A 14,097-nucleotide genomic window follows, 5' to 3' on the forward strand; every position below is an offset into this window, starting at 1 on the left:
GCTGTTTGAAACTTTGCAACACTTTTGACTGTTGGGTATGACTCTGCCCAGGAATGAAAAAAGGAAACAAAACTTCTGTTAAGCAGATCTAGTTAGAGCAATAGTTTTATTAACTAACTGCAACCTTCCTCGTAATTATCAGTTGCGCAGAAAATGCAAAATTATTTGTATGGTCACAGGTGACCGATTTGACTAAGGTTCTTTTTTGGGCAAAATGATGCATTTGTACTGTGATTAATTTATTTACAGAGACAGGTAAAACAAGACCACTTAATTGGATGTCTCTTGACTTGTTAAACTAGATGGCTCACAACAACATGTAAAAATCATTCAAATTGCACTATGAGGGGCATTTGAGAAGTCCGTACAAAAATAAAAAGTACTTACGTGTTTGAAGTAAACCTTTTTTATTTTTCGACAGTCTCCTTTTAGACTCATACACTTTGTCCAATGCTGTTCTAGCTTGTTGATCCCTTCCAAATAATAGGAATTGTCCAAGTCTGCAAAATAGCTATTAGTTGCTGTAATCACCTCCTCGTTTGAGTAAAATCTTTGCCCCGCTAGCCATATCTTCAAATTGGGGAGCAAATAATAGTCCGAGGGAGCTAAGTCTCGAGAATAGGGGGGATGTGAAACGAGTTGGAATCCTATATCCATTAACAACTGCTGAGCTGTGTGCTGGTGCACTGTCGTGATGGAAAAGACTTATGTGGTCCAATCGCTGGCATTTTACTTGCAGCTCGATTTTCAAACGGTCCAATAACAATGAATAATATGCACCTGTAATAGTTTTACCCTTTTCCAGGTAGTTGATGAGGATTATCCCTTGCGAATCCCAAAAGGCAGTCGCAATAACCTTTCCGGCCGAAGGAATGATCTTCGCCTTTTTTGGTGCAGATTCTCCCTTGGAAACCCACTGTTTAGATTGTTTTTTGGTCTCAGGAGTATAGTAGTGTATCCATGTTCCATCCACAGTGACGAAACGACGCATAAAGTCGGCGGATTCTTCCTGAACAACTGCAAACTATCCTTGCGACACTTCACATGATTCCGTTTTTGGTCAAGCGTGAGCAATGGCGGAACCCATCTTGCAGATAGCTTTCTGATGTCCAAATATTTATGCAAAATATTATGTACCCATTCACTCAAGATGCCCACAGCACTAGCAATCTCACGCACCTTAACTCTTCTATCATCCATCACCATATCACGGATTTTATCCATGATTTCTGGACTCTTAACCTCCACAGGGCGTACAGAATGTTCAGCATCACTTGTACCCGTATGGCCACTCCGAAAATTTTGAAAGCACTTATAAACTGTTCTAATTGAAGGTTCAGATTCACCGTAATGTTTACCAAGCTTCTCTTTATCTCCTGAGGTGTTTTGCCTTCATAAAGTAATGTTTAATCACCACACGAAATTCTTTTTCGTCCATTTTTTGACAATCACTCTACTTTCTTGATTCACAGGAATGCCAAACACAAAGAAATAGACCAATACAGCTGAAACTTGACATGCGTTCTTTTCAAAGATGCTACTAACTAAACATGACCTCGATACGCACGGGTGGTGCCATCTCTCGAACTTTGCACGAACTTTTCAAGCGCCCCTCATATAGGGAATACATCTCAAGCACTGTTTGATAAAATATTTGCAGTTTTCAGTAATAAATATTTTGTCCTTGTATTTCTTTACGGTGTGGTGACCTGGTGTTTGTACTTTGTTCATTCAGTGGAGCGTGCTATATGGGAGAATAGCACATTGTTTTGCCAAAGAGGCTTTACTTTGACGTAAGTTGTCGGCTTCATTGGAAATTTTTATGCCTCAGAGTTGTTCAATCATGCTGACGAATGTTGCTGCGGGAAAATTTAAAACACCCCAAGACCTAAACATATGTGTGTGTGTGTGTGTGTGTGTGTGTGTGTGTGTGTGTGTGTGTGTGTGTGTGTGTGTGTGTGTGCGCGCGCTTGCGCGCTCGTGTTCATTTTTAAACCTTTGCCCTCTACAACTAAGAAAATTCATGTTACTTCTGGCGATAGGTTGTAAAACTTTTTATTAATCTGGAAGTGAAATTGCTTTCCTTGTTGTAAATTGATTTGAATAATTATTATAATTCATCAGAGCTACTGTGTTTTTGTATTATCATTTTATTATCATTGTCATCATCATTATAATAACTGTGTACATGTTTCAGTTCACTGGTGTCTCTTTTTATTGTAAGCTTCACTGTTTTCTCATATTCAGATTTGGCTAATCTCCACTGGCAATATTCAGTTGTAAATTGCACAGTCATTTTGATAAATAAATTGTAGTTGTTTAAATTGAACATTTATTGTTATGGTAGTCCAGCAACTTGCCACTTCCTACACACCCCAGCTACTTACTTCCTCAATACAATTCATGTCCAAATTTATGCTTTGAGAGCAACAAGATTGCTAATGGAATACTGTAAAACTGAAGCAAAAACAATCATTGAGTTTCATTGTAAGGAGCAAACAGTAAGAATTCCACTTTAGAATCTGCCATACAGAAACTCAATTTGTTGTTAAAAAAAGTGGAGGATTAACCACGGAAGCTATTGTATTACCAATATCACTGTCCATGGTGTACAATCTCAGTAACACTGGCTTCATGCTACTTTTTTATGGTGTTAATTATATCTTTAGAGATTACCACCCAGCTGCAAGCACTACATGCAAGAAGTAACTTGGAACTTCCCACAGGAAAGCTGGAAGCAGAAGAATAGGCAGATTCGATTACATATGCTTGTGAAGTGTTATGTTACACTGCATGGATAGTATTCAGTTTGTCAAATTTCTGTTAACTGTTATTGCAGAAGCAAGATGTGTGGTTTGGGGATCTTATGGATGCCCAACGGCGAGGTTATCAGCGCCCTAACAATGATTAAAATAAATGAATGTGAATAAGAAAAAAAACTGTCATACACACATGCACACAAAATGACCACACAGTTACTCTATCACACAGGCACTCCCACATGCACTAAAACCAATGAGGATGCCAGATAGCTAATCAAGAAATTAAAACAGGGAAAACAAAACACAGAAAAGCTAAAAGAACAGCACAGGGAAATGTGACTGGCTGACCACTTACAAAAAACTTGGGTGAGCCAGCCACCCTGTTGACGAATTAAAAACATCTTCCCAAAATCTTGTTAAAAATGTGGGACAATTCACGAAAATTTAAAATGCGAACCACATTCATTTGATCATTGCATAAAATATACTTCAGATCTGCCGGCACATCCGCTGCAGTCCGCTGGTCAGCAAATAAAATGTGGTGCACCGTGATCTGCAAGCCACAAGCACCACACATCGGAGGGTCCTCTCACTGGAGTAAAAATCCATGTGCCATAGGGCTGTGGCCAAAGCAAAAACGAGTAAGGAGGACCTCGTCCCATCAACATGGCTGGAAGAAAGTACACCACGGCCGAGTTGTGAGCTTGACGACACAGAGATTGTCATCGGTCACTTCTAGCCACTCATGTTCCCAGCAACACAGGACTTTATACCGCAACAGCGAGGTGGGGGCATGCTGGGGGACAGCACACAGAAAGACCTGACGGTCATGACATCTCCTTGGCTGCTTGATCAGCCCTTTCATTCCCCAGAACTCTCATGTGCCCTGGTACCCAGCAGAAAGACACCACCTTCCCCAGTCGCTGTAGTTGGAGGAGGGCATCCTGGATCTCTTACAGGTTGAGCCCTGGTGAAACATGTGTGTGTGTGAGAGAGAGAGAGAGAGAGAGAGAGAGAGAGAGAGAGAGAGAGAGAGAGAGTTGGATCCGATCACTGCTGTGGCAGGACCTGTAGGCGAAGAGTCCGACAGTTGGCTAATACCTTCCGTCCAGTAATGTTCAACATGACAGTTAAAGCCTTTGTCCACAGGCACTTTGATAAAAATCAGGGCCTGTCTCAAAGTTGTGGATGGCTCTCATTTAATCCACCAAGATGTTTATGTTGTAGAGAAAGGACCTACAAAAGAAATGCAGGGCAGATTAGAGGTAAGTAGTTCCTGGAAAGTGATCAGGAGCCAGGTGGGTGGGGGTGAGGGATGGTTATGGTTAGAAGAAGCCAACCAAATACTGGGAGAGGCCAAGTTCACAGTTGGTGTTTAGTCCATTTTTGTCCGAGTGGGGGGAGTGGCAAAAATATTTTGCCACAGTAGGAAGAGAGCAAATCTTAAACCAACAAGTATGGCATTGTTTAATTTGGGTGTGGGTCAGAAAGTAAGGTCTACAATAGGGTTTAAGACCTAAGTCTCTGGCTCTGGTACAGAACTTTTTGGTAATGAGCTACCAACAGTGTTGTGGGTTTGCTTGGATTCTGGGATTATGCAATGCTGAGACTGAGGTTGGGGGGATGTGACAGATGGAAGTCAGCAAGGTGCGGCCTGGGTGCTATGAGGGATAGACAGGACATTTCATGGAGGGTTCACAAGCTGCCCACACAAATGAATGCCCACTGCCAAACTGTAGCCCAGTGCAGAAATGATCATCCAGTGGCAGAACATGCTACTGAGCACAACCCATCTGACTTCAATTGTTGCTTCACAACCCATGCCATCTGCATCCCTCTCCCCTCCAAAATCCAATACCAGCTTCTCTGAATTACGTAGGCAAGAACAGTCTTCACAATACACCCTTCAATCCCACAATCCTCCTGACCTTTATCACTGATCACACCTGCAGCACACCCGTCTTCATTCCTGACCACTTGACCCCCACACACATTTTGCACTCTCCTCTCTGCAGTCTCTCCTTCCTCTGTTCTACCTCACACTCCCAATCCTCTCCTCAGTCTCATTGCATGCTATACCCAAAACTCCCTGCCTACACCAGAGCAAGCTCACCCATGTTACATTCGTATCCTGTCCCCTGCTCCCTCTCTCTCCATTAGTTACTTCCCCTCCATCTCTCCCTCCTGGCCCTCTTCTCATCTCACCAACTTCATGCAACAGACGCCCCCCCCCCCCCCCCCAACCAGCAGAGTAGGAGTGACATTAAAATGTAGGTAACTAGAACAATGTAACAGAAGGTTACCTTCCATTCGGAGGGACTGACATGCATTAAGAATAGAAAATAGTGGTATGTAATATACAAGCCATGTAAGTTATGCTATTAGTTGTAACTTTTTATTACATCATCTGACTATGTACTTCTTGCATTTTTAGCATTGAGAATGGTAGCTACTAGCCGAAATCTGGATCTGCATAATAAAATCTAAAAAAAGGACAACTGCTTGCTGCACTCTATAATTTATATATGTAACAGAATGTGCACAATACTTTTCAGTCTTCAACGAAATATGATCGGGCTTCTAGCCGTATCAACTGGTTATACACTTAGGAGCCTTGAGCAGATTTCTTCTCAGCCACAGTCAAAACTATGACACCATTGGTAGTTACACTGTACTCTCGACAGCAGGGTTACACATTGCACTCAGTTGCAAATCACCATATTTAATGAGGCTGTTATTAGATATAAACATATCTTCTTTAATTACACTACCCCGGAAGTTGTTAGCCCTCGTGACAATAGATGTGATGTTGAATGTCACATCAAGCCAATTTTCTAAAGCATATTTAGCTATTGCCAATTTCAATGGGTAGCATAGTCACAAATGGTTCATGTTCAATTCAGTGTTGGCCTACCATGCTTACGCACTGCCAAAACTAATATTGTGTACACTGTAAATGCTGCAAGTTCTGAGGCCTACATTACCTTTCACAGACTTCACAAATTGGCATATTTTAGCTGAACAGCTGACACAGATGGAGGCCCAAGAAGATTTCAATAGCCATACTACTACGAGACCATGAATTCATTAACTTTTTAGCCATGTGTCTATGACCACTGAGTGCTTTTAGTATAGATAAGTTGTTAACCTTCATGCTTCCCATTATTTGTTTTGCAGCAAGGTTTTCCATTAAAATATTTATTTTTCCATTAGCACCCTTCCATACTACAGGGTTAGCCAGTGAAACGGGAAGATTTAAATAAGTAACTAATTCTTTAAGAAAATTTATATTTTAATTTAATGGTTATAAATATAAAGTAAAAAGGTAGCCATTTACTGTACAATAAGGAAAAAAAAATATTTTCTGAATATAACATCTGCCAAATGTCCTCCATTGAGATCTATGCACTTCTGCAGCCGGGCCTGGAAGTTTCCCATGACATTAGCATATTGACCGGTATTCCTTCAATTTCGTCCCAAATTCATTGTTTCAGGGCTGGGATAGATCTGGGTGGATCGTTCTGAAAAACACTTGTTTTTAAGTAACCCCATAGAAAAAAGTTGCAGGCTGTCAAATCTGGAGAGCGAGGGGGCCAAGGGATATCCCCATTTCGGTAAATGACGCCGCCTGGAAACAAAGCATTCACAGCATTCATGCATCTCTTGCAGTGTGGCTTGTTGCCCCATCTTGTTGGAACATTGTATGTACATTCACTGGAAAAACGGGCAAGTTCTGGCGTAAGAAAGTTCTGGATCATTGCAACGTAACGCACAGAGTTAACGGTCACAGCACTTCCATTGATATCCTCGAAGAAAAATGGGCCTATGATTCCTCTTGCCAACATTGCGCACCAAACCGTCACTTTCTGAGCATGAAGAGGCGTTTCATGAAGTGTACCAGGGTTTTCCTCTGACCAGTATCTAAAGTTTTGTTTATTAACAAAACCAGAGAGGATGGAAATGCGCCTCATCGCTCATCCACAAGTGCTTTACTTGGTCGTCATTTTCTTCAAGTCTTCTGGCCATTTCCTCACCAAATTGTAATCGTTTTTGATAGTCACTTGGTTTGAGAGATTGCACCATCTGTATTTTGTATGGGTGAAAATGTAAATCTTGATGAAGAATCCTTCTCACCGAAGTGGTACTTATTCCAAGACGTAGAGCATGTTGCTTGGCAGATCGGCGTGGACTTCTGAGTACTGCCTGTTGAACAGCAGCGATGTTTTGAGGGGTTCAAACGGTTTTTGCACTCCCACCTCATTTTTTAGACATTGATCTAGTTTGTTCAAGGTTGTTTATCCATGAACGAATTGCGTTATCCAAGGGAACAGGCCTGTTGCGCGGTTGAAATGGCATCGAAAAGCACGTCGCGTTTTCACCAAACTCTCACCATGCGTATAATACGCTTTAACTACTTAGCCGCGATATTCACCAGTCGAACGATCCATCACAACTAAATGGCGGGACATGCAGGTAGAACGGAGCCGGACACAATTACCCCACCACTCACATTCCAGCTGTCAAGGCCATCTCCAATCTGCCGGTTTCACTGGCTAACCCTGTATTACCTTGTTGCTTCAGTTGAGGCAGCCCAGCAGCTGGTAAAGGACAAAACTACAAACAGCAAACAGACTGCTACAACAGCTTAAGTTAAGATACATTTCATTTTAATTCTACAGCATACAGACTTCTTGTGTGTTAGGCACCATACGAAGTTAAGTTTAAATACATACTGCTATGATTCTACAAACAACAAAAATATATAAATAAATAATGTTATGTGATTAGTTTCAGCTATAAACAAAACCATGAAACTAAAGAGGATGGCAGGAAGGGGATTTGAACACTGTTCTTCCAAAATATCAATCCAGTATCTGAAATCCCCCCCCCCCCCCCCAACACACACACACACGCAAATGCACACATGTCCGCAATTTTAAGATAAACTGTTAATCCTTAGCACAAAACTTACCACAAGCCTTTGTTATTAACTTTGTAAGGAAATCTTCGTTTCCATACTGCTTGCTCATTATTGCTGGCTTAATACCTCTTGCTGTATCTTCCTCTTTTCTATAATCCTTAATTTTGTAACATGTGAGTGTTGGTAAGATTTCTAATGCCTTCTCCAAGGCAAGTTCATATCCATCAACAATTTCTGATGAGGTTAAGCCCTGTAAGTAATTGAGATACAAAAAATTATATATACAGGTCTTCTTATCTGATTGCTGGAATTGCTGATAAAAGATTTCTGAAAACCAACAGAAGTTCCACAAGTGATCAAAAAACAATTACTTGTTTGCAGTTAAAGAAAGAGTGAGAAACTGGTAGCAACCACAAGCCACAAAAGACCCTAACAAATGTCAATAGAGTGCAGTCAAAGTTAATATGGCAAAATAGTAGGAAAGTTTTTTTTTTTTTTTTTTTTTTTTTGTGGGTTTAGGGCGCAAAACTGCTATGGTCATTAGCGCCCAGCCCGTGACTTAAGACAGTAAAAAACCGAAATTGAAAACCAGCAGCAATGGAAACAAACTCATAAAATTGGAGAAACTAAAAGTAGAAAGAATGCTTAAAAATCCAGTACAGACAGGGGGTGGTTGTCCCCAAAAAAAAAAAACTTCAAATGACTGACGTCATTTCACTGTCACTAATAAACTGGAAAACGCGGTCGGCTGAGCGCGTGTCATCTGCTAAAATCGACGATAGATCAGGCGATAGCTGTAGACGGGAGCGTAACGGATTAAAATAGGGGCATTCAATTAAAAGGTGTCTGACCGTCCACGGCTGAGAGCAGTGGGGACAGAGTGGAGGAGGATCACCGCTTAAAAGATGTCTATGGCTAAACAGACAGTGCCCTATCCGGAGTCGAGCTAAAATTACCTCCTCCCGACGACGCGTTCGGGAGGAAGAAGTCCAAGCGCAAGGAAGGGCTTTCACTTCCCGCAATTTATTACGGGGAAGTGTTGACCATTGCGCATGCCATAAATGAGCAACTTGGCGACATAAACCGCTCCGTAGATCGGTGAAGGGAAGCGACTGAATAGCTGGCCGAGGAAGAGAGACTGCAGCCTTGGCCGCCATATCGGCCGCCTCATTCCCACAGATACCAGCGTGTCCCGGGAGCCAGAGGAACGCCACCGAGACGCCCCCCAGGTGGAGCAAGCGCAGACAGTCCTGAATCCGGTGGACCAGAGGGTGCACAGGGTAAAGAGCTTGGAGACTGAGGAGAGAGCTGAGAGAATCTGAGCAGATAACGTACTGTATCCGCTGATGGCGGCGGATGTAGTGGACAGCCTGGAGAACAGCGTAAAGCTCCGCAGTATAAACCGAACACTGGTCGGGAAGTCGAAAGCGATTTGGGGTGTCGCCAACAATATAGGCACTCCCTACACCTAATGATGTTTTCGAGCCGTCGGTGTAAATAAACGTGGCGTCCGTCATTTGTGCACATAGAGCAGCAAATGCCCGACGATAAACAAGTGTAGGGGTACCATCCTTGGGAAATTGACAAAGGTCACGGAGCAGGCAGATCCGGGGACGGAGCCAAGGCGGTGCTGTACCCCAAGTTGTCAAAAAGGTTTTCGGAAAGCGGCAGGAAAGAGAATCGAGCAATTGACGGAAGCGGACTCCCGGGGGTAGTAGGGAGGAGGAGCGGCCTGCATACCCTACATCAAAGGAGGCGTCGAAAAAAAGGTCATGGGCTGGATTAGCAGGCATGGAAGACAGATGGCTAGCATAATGACTCAGGAGGACTGCTCGCCGATTGGACAGCGGAGGTTCAGCAGTCTCAGCATAAAGGCTTTCCACAGGGCTAGTGTAAAAAGCTCCAGACACTAAACGTAATCCACGGTGGTGGATAGAGTCGAGACGCCGAAGAATAGACGGCCGAGCAGAGGAGTAGACTATGCTTCCGTAATCCAATTTTGAGCGCACTAAGGCGCGATAGAGGCGGAGAAGGACCACTCGGTCCGCTCCCCAGGAGGTACCATTCAGGACACAGAGGGTGTTAAGCGATCGCAGACAGCGAGCCGAAAGATAGGAGACGTGGGAGGACCAGCACAGTTTTCTGTCAAACATAAGACCCAAGAATTTAGCGACGTCTGAAAACGGAAGGTTGACAGGGCCTAGATGTAAGGAGGGCGGAAGAAACTCCTTACGTCGCCAAAAATTGACACAAACGGTCTTACTGGGTGAGAAACGGAAGCCGGTTTCGATGCTCCACGAGTGGAGGCGATCGAGACATCCTTGAAGACGTCGTTCAAGAAGGCTGGTCCGTTGAGAGCTGTAGTAGATCGCAAAATCGTCCACAAAGAGGGAGCCCGAGACATCAGGAAGGAGACAATCCATAATTGGATTTATGGCGATGGCAAACAGTACAACACTCAGCACGGATCCCTGGGGTACCCCGTTTTCTTGGGAGAAAGTACGGGAGAGAGTAGTGTTCACCTGCACCCTAAAAGTGCGCTCTGCCATAAATTCGCGAAGAAAAAGGGGCAGCCGGCCTCGAAAGCCCCAAGAGAACAGTGTGCGGAGGATGCCTGTCCTCCAACAGGTATCGTATGCTCTCTCCAGATCGAAAAATATTGCTACCGTTTGGCGTTTCCGGAGAAAATTGTTCATGATATAAGTGGAGAGAGCAACAAGATGGTCAACTGCAGAACGATGCTTCCGGAATCCGCATTGGGCTGGTGTTAAAAGACTGCGGGATTCCAGCCGCCAAGCTTAACGGTAATTCACCATACGCTCCAAAACCTTACAGACACTACTCGTGAGAGAAATGGGGCGATAGCTAGAGGGGAGATGTTTGTCCTTTCCAGGTTTCGGAACAGGAACGACAATAGCTTCCCGCCACCGTTTGGGAAAGGTACTGTCGGTCCAAATTCGATTATAAAGGCGAAGGAGGTAACACAGACTAGGGGTTGATAAATGCAGCAACATTTGGACATGGATACCATCCGGTCCCGGGGCGGAGGAGCGAGAAGATGAGAGGGCATGTTGGAGTTCCCGCATGGAGAAAACAGTATTGTAGCTTTCGTGATTTTGAGAGGAGAAAGCAAGAGGTCGCACTTCCGCTGCAAGTTTCTTCGGGAGAAACGCTGGCGGGTAATTTGAAGAGCTCGAAATCTCAGCAAAGTGCTGACCCAACGAGTTAGAAATTGCGACGGGGTCCACTAAGGTATCATGCGCGACAGTGAGCCCAGAGACCGGGGAGAAACTAGGCGCGCCTGAGAACCGTCGAAGCCGACTCCAAACTTCCGAGGAGGGAGTGAAGGTGTTAAATGAGCTAATAAAGAATTTCCAGCTTGCCTTCTTGCTATCGCGGATGACGCGACGGCATCGCGCACGGAGCTGCTTATAGCGGATACAGTTGGCCAAAGTAGGATGGTGACGGAAAATGCGAAGAGCACGTCGCCGCTCACGTATTGCATCACGGCATGCCTCGTTCCACCAAGGAACTGGGGGGCGCCGGGGCAATTTGGAGGTGCGTGGTATTGAACGTTCCGCAGCTGTAAGGATAACGTCGGTAATATGTGTGACCTCATCGTCGACGCTGGGAAAGCGACGGTCATCGAATGTCGCGAGAGACGAAAAAAGTGTCCAATCGGCTTGGGCAAACTTCCAGCGTCGCTGGCGCATATATGGCAGTTGAGGCTGCAGTCTGAGGACACATGGAAAGTGGTCACTCGAGTGTGTATCATCAAGGGCGAACCATTCGAAGCGCCGAGCTAGCGGAACAGTACCGACCGCAAGGTCCAAATGAGATAAGGTTGTCGTGGAGGCAGACAAAAATGTGGGGACCCCAGTGTTGAGGCAAACTAGATCCGCTTGGTGGAAGACGTCTAGCAATATGGAGCCACGTGGACAAGGATGTGGAGATCCCCAAAGCGGGTGGTGGGCATTGAAGTCCCCAACCAGCAAATAGGGGGGTGGAAGCTGACCAAGAAGATGAAGGAGATCAGCTCGTGCCATTGGTGTGGACGATGGAATGTATACAGTACAAAGAGAGAGCGTGTATCCGGAAAGGGAAAGACGGACGGCGACAGCTTGGAAGGAAGTGTTTAAGGGGATTAGGTGATAATGGAGAGTATCATGGAGAAGAATCATGAGTCCTCCATGGGCTGGAGAGCCTTCAACAGAGGGGAGATCATATCGGACGGACTGAAAATGAGGGAGAACAAAGCGGTCATGGGGATGCAGCTTCGTTTCCTGAAGACAGAAGATGACCGGCGAGTAGGATCTTAAGAGGATCGACAATTCATCCCTATTGGCTCGAATGCCGCGGATATTCCAGTGGATAATGGACATGGGGTGAACAGAAAATGGAGGACTGTGACCAAAGTTGCTGTCAAGTCAAAGACTGCTCGGAGCTAGCGACCGACAGCATGGAATGGCAGTCAGCCGAAGGCAGAAGATCCTGATCCATAGGTTGGTCAGGAGCAGCTCCTGCCACCAGCGATCGGCCGGTTGACCGGCCACCAGCAGTGCGCCTCGGCGACACAGAAGACGGCCGAGGGCGATTTCCGCCAGGTGGTGCTGTAGATGGGACACGCCTTGGCGGAGAAGGAGAGGAACTGGGTTTCTTTGTAGCCTTCTTGGAAGAATGATGTTTAGATGGAGGAACCGATGGTTGGGAAGTTGCGGTACGTAAAAACTCTTCACGAGTATGCTCTTTTTTCGAAGACTTGGCGTCCGACTTTTGGGCTCGAGATTTAGCAGAACCCGACGAAGGGTGAGCCATAGAGTGGGCAGGCGAAAGTGGTGAGGTTGAACGAGCGATCTTTGCACTGGCCGATCTGACGACCGTGGCACTAAAGGTGAGGTCGCAAGTCTGCGTGGCCGCCTCCTTTGTTGGCCGAGGAGAAGCAAGGACAGTGCTATATTTTCCTGTCTGAGGCACGGGGGGCTTGCGACTGGCGAATAATTTTCGAGCAGCAAAGGTCGACACCTTTTCCTTCACTCTTATTTCCTGGATGAGCTTTTCGTCCTTAAAAACGGGGCAATCTCGAGAGGAAGCAGCGTGGTCACCCATACAGTTGATGCAGCGAGGGGATGGAGGTGGACAAGCACCCTCATGGGCATCCTTGCCACACGTAACACATTTGGCTGGATTGGAACAGGACTGGCTGGTGTGATTGAACCGCTGACATCGATAGCAACGCGTAGGGTTTGGGACGTAAGGGCGAACGGAAATTATCTCATAGCCAGCTTTGATTTTCGATGGGAGTTGAACTGTGTCAAATGTCAAGAAGACAGTGCGGGTTGGAATGATGTTCGTGTCAACCCGTTTCTTTACTCTATGAACTGCCGTTACGCCCTGGTCAGACAGATAGTGCTGAATTTCTTCATCAGACAATCCATCGAGGGAGCGTGTATAAACGACTCCACGCGAGGAATTTAAGGTTCGGTGCGGTTCCACCCGGACAGGAAAGGTGTGGAGCAGAGAAGTACGCAGCAATTTTTGTGCCTGGAGGGCACTGTGTGTTTCTAACAACAGGGTGCCATTCCGTAATCTGGAACAAGACTTTACAGGACCTGCAATTGCGTCGACACCTTTCTGAATAATGAAAGGGTTGACCGTGGAGAAGTCGTGACCTTCATCAGTCCGAGAAACAACAAGGAACTGTGGCAACGATGGAAGAATCGTCTGTGGCTGAGACTCAGTATACTTACGTTTGTGAGCAGACATAGTGGAAGGTGAGGAAACCATTGCGGAAGAATCCCCCATGATTACCGGCGTCTCCGATGGCGCGCTCCTCCCTTGTGGGGGCCCTCTCTGAGGGCACTCCCGCCTTAGGTGATTGTTCACACCTCAGGTCACACCTCCCGACAAACGGACGGAGGGACCAATCGGCATTTTCAGAAGGTATCAGCTCGGGTAATCACCCCTCCCTGGGCCTGGCCGTTACCAGGGGGTACGTACGTGTCCTACCTGTCTACCCGGGGCGGGGAATTACGCGTTACCCCGTCACCGGCTACGCACGAAGGGCGTGGGTCGGCCTTCAGACACGCACAGGGAGGAAGAAAGAGAAAGGGAAAGGAAAGAAGAGAGGTCTCAAACGCCGCAGCGGAGAAAAGGGAAAGAGAAGAGGTAAGGAAAAAGGAAAGGACAAAGGAAGGAAGAAGACATAAAAGCAAGAAAGGCGAAGAATGCAGTACATTTACGAGCGTCCGTCTCCGGACGTAGGCACAAACCATACTCCCAGATGGGGAGAAAGGGAAGGAAAGAGCCAGAGGTGAGGGGAGGAGGGGCGAAGATAGGGATGGGGAAGGATGCGGAATGGGAAGGTATGCAGCCCGGAAAGGAAGGAAGGCCACATTAGCTCGGGGTCCCGTGCTC

At 45.8% G+C, this 14,097-nt stretch overlaps 1 protein-coding gene across 1 annotated transcript in view; it reads right to left on the reverse strand.

Moving 5' to 3' along the window:
- LOC126091955 (T-complex protein 1 subunit theta) overlaps positions 1-14,097 on the reverse strand; it is a 115,619-nt gene that overhangs the window by 52,864 nt on the left and 48,658 nt on the right. The window contains exon 3 of the mRNA XM_049907292.1: positions 7,735-7,933. Within this exon, the coding sequence (XP_049763249.1) occupies positions 7,735-7,933 (199 nt within the window). The remainder of the gene's footprint in view (positions 1-7,734; positions 7,934-14,097) is intronic.

The sequence above is a fragment of the Schistocerca cancellata genome, chromosome 7, assembly GCF_023864275.1.
Source record: "Schistocerca cancellata isolate TAMUIC-IGC-003103 chromosome 7, iqSchCanc2.1, whole genome shotgun sequence".
Lineage (NCBI taxonomy): Eukaryota > Metazoa > Arthropoda > Insecta > Orthoptera > Acrididae > Schistocerca > Schistocerca cancellata.